General features: G+C 37.5%; 1 protein-coding gene across 3 annotated transcripts in view; it reads right to left on the bottom strand.

Moving 5' to 3' along the window:
* The window catches only part of XPO4 (exportin 4), a 134947-nt gene that overhangs the window by 92665 nt on the left and 22437 nt on the right, over positions 1-19845 (bottom strand). For all 3 annotated transcript variants that reach the window (XM_003279169.4, XM_030813260.1, XM_030813261.1), the window contains exons 2-3: positions 7285-7390; positions 1397-1538 (exon numbers count right to left, since the gene is read on the bottom strand). In XM_003279169.4, the coding sequence (XP_003279217.1) occupies positions 1397-1538; positions 7285-7390 (248 nt within the window). The remainder of the gene's footprint in view (positions 1-1396; positions 1539-7284; positions 7391-19845) is intronic.

Below are 19845 nucleotides of genomic sequence, written 5' to 3'. Positions count from 1 at the left end.
TTTTTTTTTTTGAGATGGAGTCCCACTCTGCCACCTAGGCTGGAGTGCAGTGGCTCAATCTTGGCTCACTGCAACCTCTGCCTCCCAGGTTCGAGTGATTCTCCTGATTCAGCCTCCCAAGTAGCTGGGACTACAGGTGTGTGCTACCACACCCGACTAATTTTTGTATTTTTAGTAGAGACGGGGTTTCACCATGTTGGCCAGGCTGGTCTCGAACCCTTGACCTCAAGTGAGCCATCCACCTCAGCCTCCCAAAGTGCTGGAATTATAGGCATGAGCCACTGCATCAGGCCTCATATATGTTTTTTTTAAATCATTCAAGAAATAAAGGTACATAATTTTGTAAAATGTTTAAGCAATACAGATATGTATAAAAAGAAAATTTACTTTCACCTCATTCCTCAAAACTCATCCTATTTTCAATGGAAGCTACTTAAAGATTTTGGAACTTCTTATAGAACCTTTTCTATGCTCTTTTTTTTTTTTTTTTTGAGGAGTCTTGCTCTGTCATCAGGCTGGAGTGCAGTGATGCAATGATCTTGGCTCACTGCAACCTCCGCCTCCCAGGTTCAAGCAATTCTCTTGCCTCAGACTCCCGAGTAGCTGGGACTAGAGGCATGTGCCACCACACCCAGCTAATTTTTGTATTTTTAGTAGAGACGGGGTTTCAGCATATTGGCCAGGATCGTCTTGATCTCTTGACCTCGTGATCTGCCTGGCTTGGCCTCCCAAAGTGCTGGGATTACAGGTGTGAGTCACCACGCCCGGCCCTCTATACACATTTCTATGTACATATATATGTAACATTTGATTTGTTAGTGGTACTTAGCTTCTTCCCTCTCCCCTGTTTTAGGACACTCACCTGTGTTATATTAATACTTACCATTTTTCACCTCTACTAAGCATCAAAAGAACAAGTAAATATAAAGGTTCTTATCTAATCTAAGGTCAACTTTCATTTATAACTAAGTTCTTCACAACTCGACAACAACAAAGAACTAATATCCAGCACAATCTTTTCAAAGAAACAAAACATAGTACCAAAAGCTTAAATAAAAGGTATTATTTCATTAAGCACCAAAACTACCTACAATCATGTGTATGCAAGTGTTTAAAATATGAGCCCCACATAGAACTTAACCTTAAACATCTATAGCTTTTAAAATTTTTTTTCTTTTTTGTACTTCATAGAGACGGGGTCTCACTATGTTGCCCAGACTGATCTCAAACTCCTGGGCTCAAGGAGATCCTCCCTCTCAGCCTCCCAAAGTGCTGAGATTATAGGTGTGAGCCACTATACCCACCCAAAAGTTTTTAAAATGCAAACAAAAAAGCTCTAAAAAGATACACATAAGCTCAGCAAAAGAATTTCAGCAGTACCCCTCCATGTACTTACTTGGGCCTTTGTAAGACATAGGTTAAAAGGAATGTTCGCAGAGACTCGATGCTACCTTTTTCCAAGAGAATCCACTCTCGGACAACTGCTTCCATTATGGCTGTGGCAGCTTGAAAAAGGACATAGTCCACTTTACTAGTTTCTGAGGAGAAAATTAAAAACTTTATTTAAACAATAATTCATTTTACCTTGAACATTTTGCATTTATTAATTTTAAAACAGAACTTTTCAGACAAGGAATAAGATGGTTACCTGTTCTTTTTTTAATCCAGTGACCTTGCTCTAGCACCACAAAGAGGTTAGTTCCTCTCAGAAGACACCTCAGGCAGGTGGCAGCTAATCACCGATCACAATTTTCACAAACTTTCCTCACCTCTCTTCAACTGTTACTTCCAAAGCATGAAGAACTAAAAAATAACACAGCTTTAAAAAAAATAAAAATAAAAATATAAAGCAATCAGAAAATTTCCTAAGATTCTCACCCTGTGCAAAACAGAACTTTGTATCTGAAAAACATTTTAATAAACTAGTCATTGAACATTACTATCTGTGATGAGCCATGCTGTTAAAATATTTCGTTTTTAAGTATTAAGCATTCAGCAGGATGACCCATCTCCAATAGCAAGTTCAGAAATAAATAAAAACAATCGTGTTTAGGTTTTCTTTCTTAAAATGTAAAAAACAATATAAGTCACATTTACACAAGGTGAGAAGTGCTTGTGAATTTTCTGATTGCAGTACTGATCAAACTGAGTAAAATCCCAAAGCTACACTTAGAAAGACCCAGTCTTAGCTAGCAAGTTACAGTATCTGATCTAAAATCTAAATCAGGGGAGAAAAAATAGAAAATTAACACACTTTAAAAATTTTTTATATTAATTTTCTATTTTTTCCTTTATTCACCAATACCACTACAATCAGTTTCCCAAACAGCATTATCAACAGGGAGAAACAGTCAAAATGAAGTCAAGAAAAAGTAGAAATTTTCTGAGGCTTTAAAAAATAACCATCATGTGAAATCCATGAAAAGCCCATGATTAGACTCCAGATTATTTGCCAAGATCACTGGACATGCATATCTGAAAGCCATGAGAAATTATCTCTAGGCATAGACTGGCACCTTCAAGAATTTATCAGAAGAGCATGAAGATATATACAGTCAAGCACACCATTTTCTCTCCTATTCAAGCTCAGGTCATTTAAAAATCTTACAAGTATTCTCAACACAGTTAGCTATAAAAATGTATGAGAAAAGGTGTACCCTATATAAATTCCTATCATATTAGACGACCACACAGGAGTTTCGATCATACTAAAACCACTAAGAGAAACCAATTTGAATCTTTTTTTAAAGTTTTGATTATTCTATGCTATCTTAACATGAACTCTAATTGAGATGATAATCAGAATTGATACAAATTTAGAAACTTTAAAATATAATAAATAATTAAAATAAAGCAATAGCTTCTAAAAATGTGAACCTATTAGAAAAGATGTGTTTAAAGTCCTAGGAGTTAAAAAAAAAAAAAAGTGACTCAGCTCCATCTATTCAGATCACTTAAAGAGAAATATGGTACTGTCTCATAAAGGTAATTCAAATAATCTCTCATTATAAACCTCTTCTTAAAGAAAATGATGTTTGTTTGCCTATCTTCATTTTCTACTGCAATAGTAAAAATTTTAAGGACAAGAAACCAGAAATCCTTAACCATGGATTTCAACAATGAAGAAAAATCTAAGGTACTCTCAGAATTTTAGTTATAGAACTCTGAAGACCATCTAAATCAATTCCTCCATTTTACAGGAGCTGAAGAAATGGATGCCCCAAGAGATAGAGAGGAAACTGAGGTCACATGGCTGGTAAATGTTCCTTGAGCAATAATAATCCACCCTGAAACACACATGCCACTGAAGACAGAGCGAATAAGCACTTTCATTGTTAATGAGCACTGAAACATTCCTATTTCTAACTATTTGTTTTTACATCCAAGCCTTTTTCTGCCCTTTGGAGGTGGGTGGGTGTTGGATGTGACGGGGCAGTTATAGAAGATGAATATTCAAAATTTTCAAGAGACAAAAGTTTCTTAATTCTTTTTCTTAGACACCTCTGCATGGTATTAAATGATGCTCTCTAAATGACTACTCCCATAAGAAGCTGACTCGAAGAATGGAGGAATAAAAAAAAAAAAAGCCAAATTCCTAATTTAAAAGAAGAAATTTTCCTAAACTAATAAATTACCCTTTCTCATAAAAACCATTATTAGCTGTCATAAATTTAACTTATATATAGTAGAAATATGCAAGAGATGCTACAAGGTACTCTAGAAGCCTACCAGTATGAAATTAGAACTTCACAAATACATATGAGCTTTACTTTTGCTCTCTGTTATAAAGATGCCTAAAACTACATGGTTTTCACAATTCACCTAGCATTTTTTTTTTTTTTGAGATGGAGTTTTGCTCTTGTTGCTGAGACTAGAATGCAATGGCGCGACCTCGGCTCACCACAACCTCTGCCTCCTGGGTTCAAGTGATTCTCCTGCCTCAGCCTCCCGAGTAGCTGGGATTAGATATGCGCCATCATGCCCAGCTAATTTTGTATTTTTAGTAGAGACGGGGTTTTTCCATGTTGGTCAGGTTGGTCTCGAATTCCCAACCTCAGGTGATCCACCCACCTCAGCCTCCCAAAGTGCTGGGATTACAGGTGTGAGCCACCACATTCAGCCTCATCTAGAATTTCTAAACTAACTACTTTTGGGAAGATGTGCCACTGACTAGGACACTGTCCAGATAATAAATTATTTTAGGTCATTTTAGCAAAATGCTTCATTTGCTACCACAGTAACTTTCTTTAATAATAATTATGTAAATAAAATTCATTTGAATTTTGTCAGCCATCTGAAACTAAACAGAAACATGAAGACAAAAGTTAAAGTTAATAATACAGGAAAAGCACTACATTCTGACCAAAAAGTTTTTTTAAAAAAGAAAAAACCCCAGTAGTGAAGCCACAGATATACAGCTACTACAATCAACTCTCTGGCCTTAAGTATTTCTGTCCAAAGCACAGGCAATATAAGCTCCAAAAGTCTACTCTTTGACTAAGTGATACCTATGCCCACCAACTAATGACAAAAAGTCTCAGATGGAAGATGATTTATTAATTCCCAATGACTGACAGCACTACTAATGAAACAATTTTCCAGAGATGTAAAAGTTTACTAGTTTAACTGACTTTTTGGTGGTTTATTATTTTGTTTTGTTTTGGCACTTCTGAGATCAGAAGTCAAAGAAATCCATTTCTCCCTGAGAAAGAGCAAAAGTGCCACAAAGTTAGCTCCAGAAGAAGTAAACCAGTCCCTCACAGTTCTTGATTATTTCTTTAACAAGAATAGAACTCACTTGTTTTTTAAAGGAACATTTGACCCTAAAAAAATTTAAATTCCTAAGTGCCAAAGACTTCTGAAGTGAAGAAGTCTAAAAGTGCTCTTCTGACAAAATGCACAAGCATGCCACATGCACGCACAGATACATACACCACACACACACAGAAAAGAGCAAAGAAAATAAAAACCAGAATGAAAACAAAAGGATAAGAAGAGAAAGAAATGAGGAAAAATGAGCAACATATAAAACTCAAGTTAGAAGTGAGAAGGAAGAATTTTAAGAGGCCAGTTTAAAGGGAAGCATCAAAGAAAGTCTCCCCTTTAGTAGAATATATTACCCAGACCTTCTATAAAAATGACACATAATCCCTAAACAAGAACGTGAAAATTCTGAACTGCGATTGACTGCCACTTGTATGAGAAGTCTTCTTAGAGGAATTTACCCTTCTGTGCTGGTGGCAACTGAGTAAGGAGTGAAAGGATTTTCTGCGAAGTTTAGATGTAAACATTAATGTAACACAGGGCTTTGCAGTACATTAATGATTATGCTTGTAATACATGCACTCCACCTTTTAAATAGTCAATGTCTCAAAACCCAAACTGATTTTAAAAGCATGGCCAGAACTAGCAATACTACTCTTTAGAAAATTTTATCAGGAAAACAAAAGTATTCCAAAACAAGCTCAATCATAACAAAGCAACAATACTTCATAAAATATACATATTCTAAAAAGGAAAGAATGGTATAAACAAATACACTCTAATAAAATACTTGTAAGTTAGATCAACTATTTCCCAACTAGTGTAGAATGACACTGAATTCCAATAGAAAGTCAGATGAAACACTGATGGAATCCTAGTCAATGTCATTAAGGCATACGCCATGAAAACCAGACTCAAATTATTTTAGGTTAATAGTTTAACACAACGGTTTTCTAAATCTATTAATGCTGAATAATTTCAAGGCAGTAAGGATGAGTTAATGCTCCTTAAACTCTTTATGCTGTTTAGTTTTGCTTCCTTTGAGTTAAATATCCTCCACAGGTATACGTTAAATCTTCTTAGTGCCAGAAACGAATCCACACAACTATAAAAGCTGACCACTGAAATAAGTAAATTAATTAAAATGGCTTCAGTGAGAATTTAAAAGGTAATTGTTGAACCTGTTCCTCTGCTAAGACCTGACTCCTAAATGAGACAGAGCCACCTTCACCACTGCTGCTAGTTCCTTGCAAACAGAGAACACAGCATTTTTTAAGCCGATTACGTTTTTTAAAAGCTGTTTAAAATCAAGTATATGGCCATGACATTTACCTTACTGTTCACAAAGTGCTTTTACATAATGAAAAGTAATTACATTTTCACCTCACGAAACAATTTAAGATAACAAATCCATTAAGGCAAATGGTATCGTTATTGCCATAAGGCAGATGAAAAAGAGGCCCAGGGAGGTGAACTGACTTCCTCAAGGTGCACCACTGGCACCTAGATGTCATAGTTGCTACATCAGCACTCTTTCCACTACAATCAAACAACTCTCTTTCATAAGCCCTTATATGTAAAGCATTTTTAACACATAACTTTAATTGTAGTTTATTTCAATCTGGAAACCAGCCTATTGGTAGCTATAAATAAGCCTTACTAAAAGCACAAGAATAAAAGTCAGATGTTTCAGTTCCTAATATTCGACTAACCAATTTTATGGTCACAGATGACTCAAGTAGCCTACTAGAGCCTTACAAAAGATGGCTCCCACTAAAAAAATCAGCCAGCAGTAATCAGGTTGTAAAATAACAATAACCAATGAAGTCTCTCTTGCTATTATTGAAAAATATCTAAGGGACAGATGGCACATCATACATAACTCTTAGAAAATGCCATCTTTGGATAAGACAGTTATATTTCTTGTGATTCTTTTAGAAGAAATCTTTTCTGTACATGTCAGACATAAGATATTCATAAAACATATTTGACAAAAGTAAAAATCGGTGCTTTATTTTAGGATACATACAGCGATACCCTACGCAGAAATGACTGATATTCATTAAGCAAGCTGAGTACAAACTAAATGTTTAAAAAAAAAAAAAACTATGGAAAACAACTAAAAGAAAATGTAGAAATCTCCAAAAACAATCTTAATTTTAAAATTAAGACTGGGCTAAAAGATATTATAGTACATATCCTGTAATAAATGACATTTGAAAACTGAAAAAATACTAAATTTTTCTCTTTACTATTAACAGCCTTCATGTTATGGTCAATAATAAAACAAATTATGAACACTACATCTAGGGGGAAAAAAATCCAAAGTAAAAACAAAGTTTCCTGTCTGGCTTTACAGAATATCTTTAAAGCTACTCCAGTAGAATGATTATTAATTTAAATAACTGTAACTATACAAACCAAGTTTTTAAAAAGGAATTTAAAATAGCTAATGTTTAAGAGAGCAAACCCAGATCTGATTATGCCAAAATACTTTATATTTTTTAAGTGAATACTTACCCAAAATATGCTTGCAAACTGCAAATGGTGATTTTGATTTCCTAAATGATAAGAATATGTGCTCTGCATGCTGGCGCTGTTCATTATTGACCATGGAAGGTGGTGCCTTGAGAGTTAAAAACAAGAACAGATACACTTATCTAATGACAAAGCTTAAACAATACCAATATTTTTACCCACCAGAACAGAAAATGCCTTCACTTTCGGTGGGCAAGAGGAACAAATTCTTGCTTAACTTTTTAAGGAATTACAGTATAAAACTGGATAATAAATGTTTAAAACACGGTTTCGGAAAAAAGGAAAAAATTCCTGGGAAGGTTTGGGTCAGAATCCTTTAAAGGTTTTTTAAAAACTTGCATTTTAGAAAAATAGATACTTACCTAATGTTTTTTGGGGTTTTAACATTTAGCTGACTTATTATCACCTTTTATTCCAAAATATACCACTTGGACTAACTTGACCTAGTTCAAATAATTTCAAAATTCTTCAATACTGGGGATATTGAATCCAAGTTACTAAAAATCAATTTCCAAAAGCAATCCTTTAAGACACAGGATCAAATAATTCCACCTCAAGTTTTCTAAAATCACTATCAAACCAGAAAAATTTGGGAACAGTTAAAGTTTGGAATTTATGAAACATATTTCTGAATAATAAATTAATCACTCAAAAAAATCCAGACTTCTCTCTTAACAAAAACAATTTCTAAAGTCTGCCTAAGTTTTTAAATACCATTTTGGTGTAACAATAGTTCTTCTAAAGATAATAATCTTCTGAGCCAGATCTACCTAAAATGTACATTCCTGTTACATGGTTTGGTTAACTTTTAACCTATTAAGACTTACAAATACTTAATTTGGGAAAGGGGGCTGGAGGTAGATGGCAGGAAAATAAACCTTTATTATTAAAACCATTGAATAAAGAGGGCAACTCATAATTTCAATTATATTAAATAATCTAGATGATGAAAAATGTTACAATTATATTAGATCAACACCCATTATAAATTATATCAATTATGTAACATTAGTCACTAATTTCAGTCAAAATAATTTAAAAAAAAGTTATTCACCCAGGAAAAATTCACTACTGTGAATCTCTGGCTTCAGAGAATTCTTATAATTAGCTAAAGCCAGTTCAGACTACTATTCCTAATCATATAGCACCCTCTACAGTTCTCTAGATAAAAATGAAAATATTTCCATTAAAGAACTGTGTTGGCTGGTCCCAGTGGCTCACGCCTGTAATCCTAGTACTTTGGGAGGCCAAGGCGGGAGGATAATTTGAGATCAGGAATTTGAGACCAGCTGGGCAACATGGTGACACCCAGTCTCTACTAAAAATACGAAAATATTAGCCGGGTGTGGTGGTGCACACCTCCCAACTACTCAGAGGCAGAAGCATGAGAATCGCTTGAACCTGAGAGGCAGAGGTTGCAGTGAGCTGATATGGCACCACTGCACTCTAGCCTGGGTGAAGGAGTGAAACTGTCTCAAAAAAAAAAAAAAAGAATTGTGTTAAATTCTTTAACACTTCTTTAAAAAGAATTTTGAGCGTGGTGGCTCACACCTGTAATTCCAGCACTCTGGAAGGCCGAAGAGTACAGGTCACCTGGGGTCAGGAGTTCGAGAGCAGCCTGGCCAACATGGTGAAACCCCGTCTCTACTAAAAATACAAAAAAATTAGCCAGTCATGGTGGTGCACACCTGTAAATCCCAGCTACTTAGGAGGGTGAAGCATGAGAATCACTTGAACCCAGGCGACAGAGGTTGCAGTGAGCTGAGATCCCGCTGCTGCACTCCAGCCTGGACAACAGAGCCAGACTCCATCTCAATTAAAAAAAAAAAAATTTACTAATAAAACTGTGAGGGCTGGGTGTGCTGGCTCATGCCCGTAATCCCAAAACTTTGGGAGATCGAGGTGGGTAGATCACCTGCCTGGCCAACATGGTGAAACCCCGTCTCCACTAAAAATACAAAAATGAGTCGGGCTGAGTGGCAGGAGCCTGTAATCCCAGCTACTAGGGAGGCTGAGGCAAGAAAATCGCTTGAACCCAGGAGGCTGAGGTTGCAGTGAGTCAAGATCGCGCCACTGCATTAGAGCCTAGGTGACAGAGTAAGACCTTGTCTCAGAAAAAAAAAAAAAAAAAACTGAACAGCAAACTATATTCCAGAAGTAAGTATTTTTGTCTTTCCATTTTCAAATTATTTTGTTTGTTTGCTTTTTGGGTTTTTTGTCTGCTTTGGAGACAGCCTAACTCTGTTGCCCAGACTGGAGTACAGTAGCATGATCACGGCTCACTGCAGCCTCAACCTCCAGGGCTCAAGTAATCCTCCTGCCTCAGCCTCCCGTGCCAAGCCCAGCTAATTGTTGTATTTTTTGTAGAGATGGGGTCTCACTATGCTGCCCAGGCTGGCCTCCAACTCCTATACCTCAGTGATCTGCCTGCCTTGGCCTCCCAAAGTGCCAGGATTATGGGTGTAAGCCATTGTGCCCGGCCAATTTTCAAATTTTTTATTCCCACCACCTTTTCTAGTTCAACAAGATGAGTTTGTGGGGTTTTTGTTTTATTGCTTTGTTTTGTTTTCCTAAGATGGAGTCTCACTCTGTTGCCCAAGCTGGAATGCAGGGGCATGATCTCAGCTCACTGCAACGTCCACCTCGGCCTCCCAAAGTGCTGGGATCACAGGCATGAGCCACCGTGCCCAGTCTTTTTGTTTTGTTTTTTAAAACAGGGTGTCACTCTGTCGCCCAGGCTGGAGTGTAGTGGCATGATCATAGTTCACTGTAACCTCAAACTCTTGGGCTCAAGGGATCCTCCCACCTTTGCCTCTCCTGTAACTGGGACTACAGGGGCATGCCACCACACAGGGCTAATTTTTAAATTTTTGTAGAGGGTAGACACCATGGCTCATGCCTGTAATCCCAGCACTCTGGATTACAAAATCCCAAAGTCTGCTGACATTACTGACTCTGTGTATGACATAAACACTACTACCCATGTTATACTGCTACAAATATGAATCTATGAGTTCCTCAAGCAATTTCTGGATCATACATTCTTTCTTATCATCCTTGAAAAGCACAACATATGCATAATTGTACAAATTAATATGCTAGTTATTCTACAAATAAAAATTGTCTAAAGTTAATCCAAAAGACATCCTCATATCCACATATACTTAATCTACTAGAAAGAACAGGTCTGAATATATTAATATAATGAAGATGATATTCTATTTATGTCAGATTTTAGAAATAGTAAACTATAATCTAAAAGTTGATTTATATTAACCACCTGGTTAAATATTATCATACAAACAATAAAGTTATCAAGTCAATATATATTAAATGGCAGGATGGTGGTCACTTTAGTTTTCTACAACCAAAATTTTAAATTTCTTCTTGAAATCTACTTGGCAATGGTTTCCAAATGGCAAGCTACCTGCATCAGACAGTCCTGGAAACCTTTTAAAACTGGCAAATAGATTTCCAATCCCAAAGGATTCAACAGGCTGGGAGTCAAAACCAAAAATACACATTTTTCCCTCAAAGTTCCCCAGGTGGTACTGACCCATAAAACTCCCCACTGTCAAACTCTTTACCTTTCAAAAATCTTAAGTTACCCTTCAAAAATCTGCTTCCATCTCTCCTTCCTTCATCAACCTTCACTCACCATTCCCCAGCTGTCCAAGCACAACTAACATCTCTGTTTCACCTCACATAACACATTGCTTGTCCATCTCTATTACCCAACTTAGCATAATGGACTACAAACCTTTATTTGCTGCCCCCTACCCTTCCTTTTATTATTTCTCTGACACCAGGGACTTTTTTTATCTCTAAATTCCTAGGGCCTACCACATACAAAAGAGAGAGGCATTTAATAGCAACTAAAATTTATTGGGCATTTAGGATACGAGGCATTATTTCAGATAGATACATACATAAGAAAGAAAGAAGAAAGACAGGAAGGAGGAGGGAAGTTAGAAGGTAATCTCACTAATCCTAACAACTCTATGAGGAGGAAATATTATTATCCCCATTTTACAGATGAGGAAACTGAGGTATGTAAAGAATAAGTAATCTGCCCAATGTCACACTATTAGTAAGAAGCAGAGCTGAAAATTAAACCCAGGTAGTATGACTTCAGGGTCTTAACTCTTAACAGAAACTACACTTACATAGCTCAAATTTATGTAAGACTCATCATTCTTAAGGCTGTCTGGTAGAAAAGAAAAAAATCTTCCCTAAAAGTTTTCCTCCAGGACCCAATACAGACATTAAAGTGTTTTGCATAGCCTGTGAAGCTTCGGTAAACAAAGAGTAATAAAGGGGCTTTTTGAATTCCCTGTTCCGTTCTCATCATTGCCACTATAGTAAAAGCTTAAAAAGGGTTCACACTTCAGAGATGGAATCCCATAAATCAGAAGGATTGGAAGCAATAGGAGGTGGTAGTAAGACCTGTGACCATTCCAAGGATCTTCAAAAAAAAAAAAAAAAGAATGGGAAAAAACTGAGATTTGTTTCCAGAGTTGGAGCTCACAAATTCCTAACTCAATAGACTGGGGTTTCTAGCCCCAACCCTCAGCATGACCCTCCAAGCCCAGCTCAGTTGCCTTCAGTTCACAAAATCTCCTGCCATCAGTATTCTAGGGGCATCCAAAATTAGAACTCTAAAGATTACTTACTAATGAATAGATTAACTGACATATTTCAAGGAGAGACAGAGAGACACCAAAATATCTAAATAGTTTCTATTCAAAGAGTGTTTTTCAGGGCTGACTATATGCCAAGCACCATGCCAGAAACTAGGCATACTAAAGGAAGGGAAAAAGCCCTGTCCTTATGGAATTCTATTAGGAAACACAGGCACTAAACAGTCACATAAATAATTCATGAGTCTATAATTTCTGCCTGCACTGACTCATTTTGGCTTCTTCCTCCATCATGTTACTAATCCTTTCCTCAAAAAAGTCAGGAATCCCAATTGTCAAATCCTACAAATCCTACAGCACCTTTCTTTTTTTGAGACAGAGTCTCACTCTGTTGCCCAGGCTGGAGTGCAGTGGCACAATCTCAGTTCACTGCAACCTCCGCCTCCCAGGTTCAAGCAATTCTCATGCCTCAGCTCCTCCAGTAGCTAGGACTACAGGCACGCATCACCATGCCCAGCTAATTTTCTACAGGACCTTTAGACTCTTCTTTTCCCTGGGCAGCAATAATTGTAACTTTTTTACTGCTATTAACAACATCTACTACTTATTTGCCAGGCAGAGGGCTAAATACTTTACACGCATTATCTCATTTAATCCCCAAAACATCCCTGTAGGAATTATTTCCCCTCTTTTACATCTGGAGAAAATAGGATTCAGAAATTGTTGCATGCCCAAGATGACAAAGTTAATAAGTATCACAACCAGAATTTGACCTTAGGTCTGCATGACATTAAAGCCCATGCTTTGAACCTCCTTAAGTATTATTGCTGGGGACACACAGTTGGGTAGACTAACATCTCTCAGATACCTACTAGAGAAATCTGAATAATATTCTTGGCTTACTATACATATCATTTATAGGACCATTTAAAAACATGAAAATGTGAGAATATTAAAGTCAAACTGAAAATCTGGCATTACTGGTAGATATGAAATAAGCTACAAAACTAGAAAAGAACACATGTTCAACTCATATCATAGAGCTCATTTAAGGATTTCTTAGGTTTAATTTCTCATTTATCTTTGACAGAGACAGACGGTGCTATGGTTCAAATCTGTTCGCCAAAACCCATGTTAAAATTTAATTGCCATTGTAACAGTATTGGGAGATGGGGCCATGATTAGGTGATTAGGTCATGAGGGTTTGGCCCTTATTAATAGACTAATGCCAACTAACTCAAGAGTGGGGTCCTGATAAAAGGTTAAGTTAGGCCCTATTTCTCTTTCTCTCTCTCTCTTGCTCATGCTCACTTGTCCTTCTGCAACAGGATAACACGGCTAGAAGGCCCTCATCAGATGCTGGCACCATGCTCTTGGACTTCCCAGCTCCAGAACCATGAACCAAATAAACTTCTGTTCTTGGCCAGATGCAGTGGCTCACGCCTGCAATCCTAGCATTTTGGGAGGCCGAGGCAGGTGATCACCTGAGGTCAGGAGTTCAAGACCAGCCTGACCAACATGGTGAAATCCCATCTCTACTAAAAATACAAAAATTAGCTGGGCATGATGGCAGGTGCCTATAATCCCAGCTACTCGGGAGGCTGAGGTAGGAGAATCGCTTGAAACGCAGGAGGTGGAGGTTGCAGTGAGCCAAGATTGCACCACAGCACTCCAGCCTGGGGGACAAAGTGAGACTCCGTCTCAAAAAAAAAAAAAAATTCTGTTCTTTATAAATTACCCAGTTTGTAATATTCTGTTATGGCAGCAGAAAATGGACTAAGACAGATGGTTTAATAGTCTAATTAGAAAATGATAGCTGTACCAACCAAAAACATAAATACTGGTAGTCTTGGACTCATTCACTAAAAATTTTAAGTTAGTGATAAAAATTTGCTCAACTTTCAGTTTTCCCTCCATAATCTTTCCTTAGTTTTTGGAGGTTACCAGTGATCCTATCTAAATTTAAATCCACTAACAGAAAATGAAACATTTTATTAAATTAAATTTGCCACAACAGTATTTCATAATATTCCACAAAGAGTACTATAAATTTCAGGTTTTGGGCCTTTCTAGCAAAACAAATTTGAGAGTCACTGCCCTAAGTAATCCCTGTCTCCCTAGCAAAGCTACCCTTTCAAATTTGAAAGATGTCCTTTCAAAAAAAAGCCTTCTAGTGTAAGCTCCTTTACATATCTTCCATTTTAAAGTCTCTTTTCCTCCCAATGTTCTTCCTCTATCACCTTCTCCAATTTCTTGCAAAATATTCCCTCCTCTATAACTGCCTCTTAAATCTGTGTCTTCCTCTCTCACATAAAGCCTCGGTTCCTTCTTTGTCTTTCCTCTCCTTCTTAATGTTAAAAGTTGTCCTTAGCAGTGGTCCCTTCTGTTTACAAACAGGCCTGCCCTATCTCAAAAACCCCTTTACACAATCTCACAGCTATAGAACCAGAAAGACCTGGTTTCTAATCCCATTTCTGTAGCACACTAGTTGGGAAACCTGCAAAATGCTGCTAATGAATTCATCTCATAATTGATAGGAGAACTGCACTAGCATACAGGTCTCCCAAAATTAATCTATAACAAGTAATACGATTCCAATTAAAATCCCAATAGGGTTTATATGACAAGATAATCGTAACTCATGTAAGGGTAAAGGCATAAAAGGGTCAAATTAATTTTAAAAAAAGAGGCTGGGCGAGGTGGCTCACGCCTGTAATCCCAGCACTTTGGGAGGCCAAGGTGGGTGGATCACCTGAGATCAGGAGTTTGAGACCAGCCTGACCAACATAGTGAAACCCCATCTCTACTAAATACAAAAAAAAAAAAAAAATAGCTGGGTGGTGGCACATGCCTGTAATCCCAGCTACTTGGGAGGCTGAGGCAGGAGAATCACTTGAATCCGGAAGGCAGAGGTTGCAGTGAGCCAAGATTGTGCCATTGCACTCTAGCTTGGACAACGGAAGCAAAACTCCATCTCGAAAAAAAAAAAAAAGAATAAGAAGGGGGTAATACCCAACTAAATCTAAACACTTATGAAGACAACAGTAATTTTGAAAAACAGTATTAGAGCAGAAAAAACAATGGAATGGAGAAAATTCCCAGCAACAAACATATGACATATGACAAATCAATGAGAAAAAAATAGACTGTATAGTCTGTTTAAATAGTGCTGGAACAACTGGCCATTTCTAAGGAAAAACATAAAAGTAGACGGTTACTCATATTGCACATAATAATAAATTCCAGGTGAACTTAAGATTTAAAAATGAAAAGCAAAACTTTAAATAACAGGAAGAAAACATAGGAAAGTATGATGTCAAAGTAGGGAAGAATTTCTTAATAAGTAGGGAAGAATTTCTTAATAATTAAAAGGCAAAAATTCTTTTTAAAAATTAGTAAACTGAACTATATTAAATTCATAACCTCCTAAATTTAAAGGCCCCATTAAGTAAAGTGAAAGACTAGACACAGATGAGAATGTGTCTGAAACGTATTCCTTCTGGTGGGTTCTTGGTCCTCACGGTGAGTGTTCCAGCTCTTAAAGGTGGTGCGAACCCAAAGACTGAGCAGCAGCAAGATATATTGTGAAGAGAGAAAGAACAAAACTTCCACATCGTGTAAGGGGACCCAAGCGGGTTGCCGCTGCTGGCTGGGGTGGCCAGCTTTCATTCCCTTATTTGTCCACGCCCACATCCTGCTGATTGGTCCATTTTACAGAGTGCTGATTGGTCCATTTTACAGAGTGCTGATTGGTGCATATACAATCCTTTAGCTAGACACAGAGTGCTGATTGGTGCGTTTTTACAGAGTGCTGATTGGTGCATTTACAATCCTTTAGCTAGATACAGAAAAGATCCCCAAGTCCCCCCACTCGACCCAGGAAGTCCAGCTGGCTTCCCCTCTCAAGAAGGCAATAATTGCACTGGATATAATTAACAAAGGATTAATATCCAGACATAATAACATTCACAAACGTAAGTAAAAGACAACTTATAGCAGAAACCGACAACTACACCTTCACTATTCTCTTCTTCCTTAGTAACAAGACCCTAATTTTATTTGCTCAGCAGCAATGCACCCACCCACCTAAAATGACATTTCCTGGACCCATTTCTAGCTAGGAGGATCTCTGGGATTAAGTCTTGGCCAATAAGATATTAGCAAAGTTTCAGGTGGGATTCCCTAAAGGGAGATGATTCAGCTAGAAACACATCTTCTTTCCTGTTCCCCAGAAGTAGACATGATAGCTGTAGTTCTACTAATCATCTGGGACCATGAGAAGACTTAAAAGATCGAAGATATCCTTTAAGAATAGTAAAACAGAAAAACAGAAGAATTGTAAGCCCCTGATGACATCCTACAGCCACTAAACCATTTATATATATATATCTCCATACTTTTTATGTGAGAAAAACTAAACCTATCTTTTTAAAAAACAATGTAATTTTAGTTTTTTGTTATATGCTGCCAAACCTAATCCAAACAAATATGCAATAGAAACGCTGCCAATGAACAACAGGCTAGACAATTCAGAGTAGAAAGCAAAAATGGATATTAAACATGACAACACACTCAACCTCACTAGTAACAACATGGAAATGCAAATTAAAACAAGGAACTATCATTTCTGACTCATTGGCTAGACAAAAATTAAGTGCAAAAACAAGTGTTTGGGGATGGGCTTGGTGGCTCATGCCAGCACTTTGGGAGGCCAAGGCAGGTAGATGGCTTGAGGTCAGGAGCTCAAGACCAGCCTGGGCAACATGGCAAAACTCTGTCTCTACTAAAAATAAAAAATTAGCCAGTCATGGTAGCACACACCTGCAATCCCAGCTACTCAAGAAGCTGAGGTGGGAGAATCGCTTGAAGCCAAGATTGCGTCACGGCACTCCAGCCTGGGTGACAGGGCCAGATGCCGTCTCAAAAAAAAACAAACAAGTGTTTGGGGAAGTTTGGGGTACCATTATAAACTGCTAATGGTAATATAAAATGGAACAATCACTTAGAATTGAGACTTATCTAGAAAAAGTTGATAGTCCCAACCAGCAAGGTATGCACAAATCCACTTCTACCACCTTCTAGGCATTTATTCCCCAGAGAACTTCTCCCCTCTCCCACATACATACAAAGGCCACAAAGATGTTCCTACAACACTATAATAGAAAAAAAAAGAAGTTACAATTTAAATTTCCACCAAGAGAGAATATATTGCAGTATAGTCATACATTGGTTTATAAAGCCAGTAAAAATTGAACTAGAGCTATATTTATCAACCTAGATAAACCCTGAAAATTATTCTGAATGAAAACAGCAAATGACATGTACAATATACCATTTATATAAAATTTAAAAAACTCAATAGTATGTTATTTACATTTGCGGGAAGAGTATAAAAGCACGGAAGGAAGGACAAGCAACTGTGAAGCCATGATGGCCTCTGTGGAAAATGAGGACGAGGCAGGGAACGGTGTCTACAGGGACTCAAAGGGGACTTCAATTATATCTGTGATATCTTAATATTTTTAAAAGATTGTATGCAAAACATCTATATGAATATTTGCTAATCTAGGAGGTAGGCATATGAATATAATTTATCTTACTCTATGCATTTTTCTGTCCATTTAAAACCTTGCATTTCTTTAAATAAGTGGGCCTTCTATTCTCGATAGTACAGCTGACCTTAAACAACTCTTCTGCTAAAACAAGATAAAAATGGTGGACAAGATTTCTTAAAAATTTTAAGTGCATCACTGAGCTTACAAGAAATTAAGGAATCATCAAAAGCTAAAACAGAAGCGAACGCAGGGATCCAAAGATGAATGCAAGCACTCATGTGTTTACCCTGGAGACATGTGCCAACCTCTAGTGACCTTGAACTTCCATTTTGACAGCTGCCTAGTGTAAAGAAGACAGGAGATTAAAGCCAGGGTCCATCTCAGGTAGGGATCTAACAAGATATCCCTCCACATAAAGCTGGGATCCTCAGCACAAGGGTAAAGTATTTAAAAAACAAACAAAACAAACCAGGAAGGAGGGGGCCCAGGGAAGCGAAAAAGAAGGGAGAAGGGAGGGAAGGATTAACTTGCCGGTCTGGACCTTGACAATAGATGGAAGAGCGTAAATTACTTCAGACAATGAATACCCGCAAGCAGGCCCATGACAGGTCTCTTGCCCATCACAACAGGACCCACGTTGTCCAAAAAACTTTAAGCCAATAAAATTAAAGTAGTCCTGGGTTGTTTATATACCTAGGCACTTGGGGGAATCCAGGCTTCAGAGTTTTTCATAAACATTTCCAAGAGTTAACATATAAATTTCACTAAACACACGTGGAAATAAGCCACTACAAGTTTACAGAACAATAAAGAATCAGACAAACAAAACTCATAAATATTGGAAATGTCAGAAGCAGAATATAAAATATTTAAAAGAACCAAAAATGTAAAAAGGAGACTTTACCAAAATTAAAAACTTTTGTACATCAAATGACACTATCAAAAGAATGAAAAGGCAATCCACAGAATGGGAGAAAATACTATAAATCATTTACTTATCTGATAGAAGATTAATATCTGTAATCTATAAAGAACTCCTACAACTCAATGACAAAAAACCAAATAACCTGATTAAAAAATACAAAAAGGACGTTAACAGACATTTCTCCAAAGAAGATACATAAATAGCCAAGAAGCACATGAAAAGATGCCCAACATACCAAATCATTAGGAAAATATGAATCAAAACTGCAAGACACCACCTCATATCCATGAGAACAGACATATTAGAAAACAACAAGTGTTCATGAAGATGTGGAGAAACTGGAACCTTTGTACACTGCTGGTGGAAATGTAGAAATGGTACAGCAAAACAAAAAAAGGAACAGTCACAGCCGGGCGCGGTGGCTCATGCCTGTAATCCCAGCACTTTGGGAGGCAAAGGCGGGTGGATCACAAGGTCAGGAGTTCAAGACCAGCCTGGCCAAGATGGTGAAACCCCATCTCTACTAAAAATACAAAAATTAGCTGGGCGTGGTGGCGCATGTCTGTAATCCCAGCTACTCGGGAAGCTGAGGCAGGAGAATTGCTTGAACCTGGTAGGTAGAGGTTGCGGTGAGCCTAGATCGCGCCATTGCACTCCAGCCTGGGCGACAAGAGCGAGACTCCATCTCAAAAAAAAAAAAAAAAACAAATAAAAGGAACAGCCACTAGGGAAGACAGTATGGCAGTTCCTCAAAAAATCAAAGATAAAACTATCACATAAGCCAGTAATTCTACTTCCAGCTATATACCCAAAATAACTGAAAGCAATGCTTTAATAGACGATACCAATGTTCACTAATGAATGAATGGATAAACAAAACATGGTATCTTCACACAATGGACTATTATTCAGAAATAAAAAGGAATGAAGCGGTAGGGGGCAGTGGCTCACACCTGAAATCCCAGCACTTTGGGAGGCTGAGGTGGGTGGATTGCTTGAGTTCCGGGGTTCCAGACCAACCTGGGAAACGTGGTGAAACCCCATCTCTACAAAAACATACAAAAGTTAGCCAGGCCTGGTGGCTTGCACCTGTAGTCCCAGCTACCGGGCAGGCTGAAGTGAGAGGATCGCTTGAGCCTGGGAGGTCAAGGCTGCAATAAGCCATGATTGCGCCACTGCACTCCAGCCTGGGTAACACAGCAAAACCCTGCCTCCAAAAAAAAAAAAAAAAAAAAAAAAAAAGGAATGAAGTACTAAGATATATTGCAACATGGATGAACTTTGAAAACATTATACCAAGTAAGATAACCCAGACACAAAAGGACAAATACTGTATGATCTCACTTACATAAGGTAGTTAAAATAGTCAAATTCATAGAAAATAGAATCACGGTTACCAGGGATTAGAGGGAGGAGGAAATGG

Source organism: Nomascus leucogenys, chromosome 5 (assembly GCF_006542625.1).
Source record: "Nomascus leucogenys isolate Asia chromosome 5, Asia_NLE_v1, whole genome shotgun sequence".
Classification (NCBI taxonomy): Eukaryota; Metazoa; Chordata; class Mammalia; order Primates; family Hylobatidae; genus Nomascus; species Nomascus leucogenys.
Note: the sequence above shows the minus strand (reverse complement) of the source record. Positions and strands in the feature narration are given on the sequence as shown.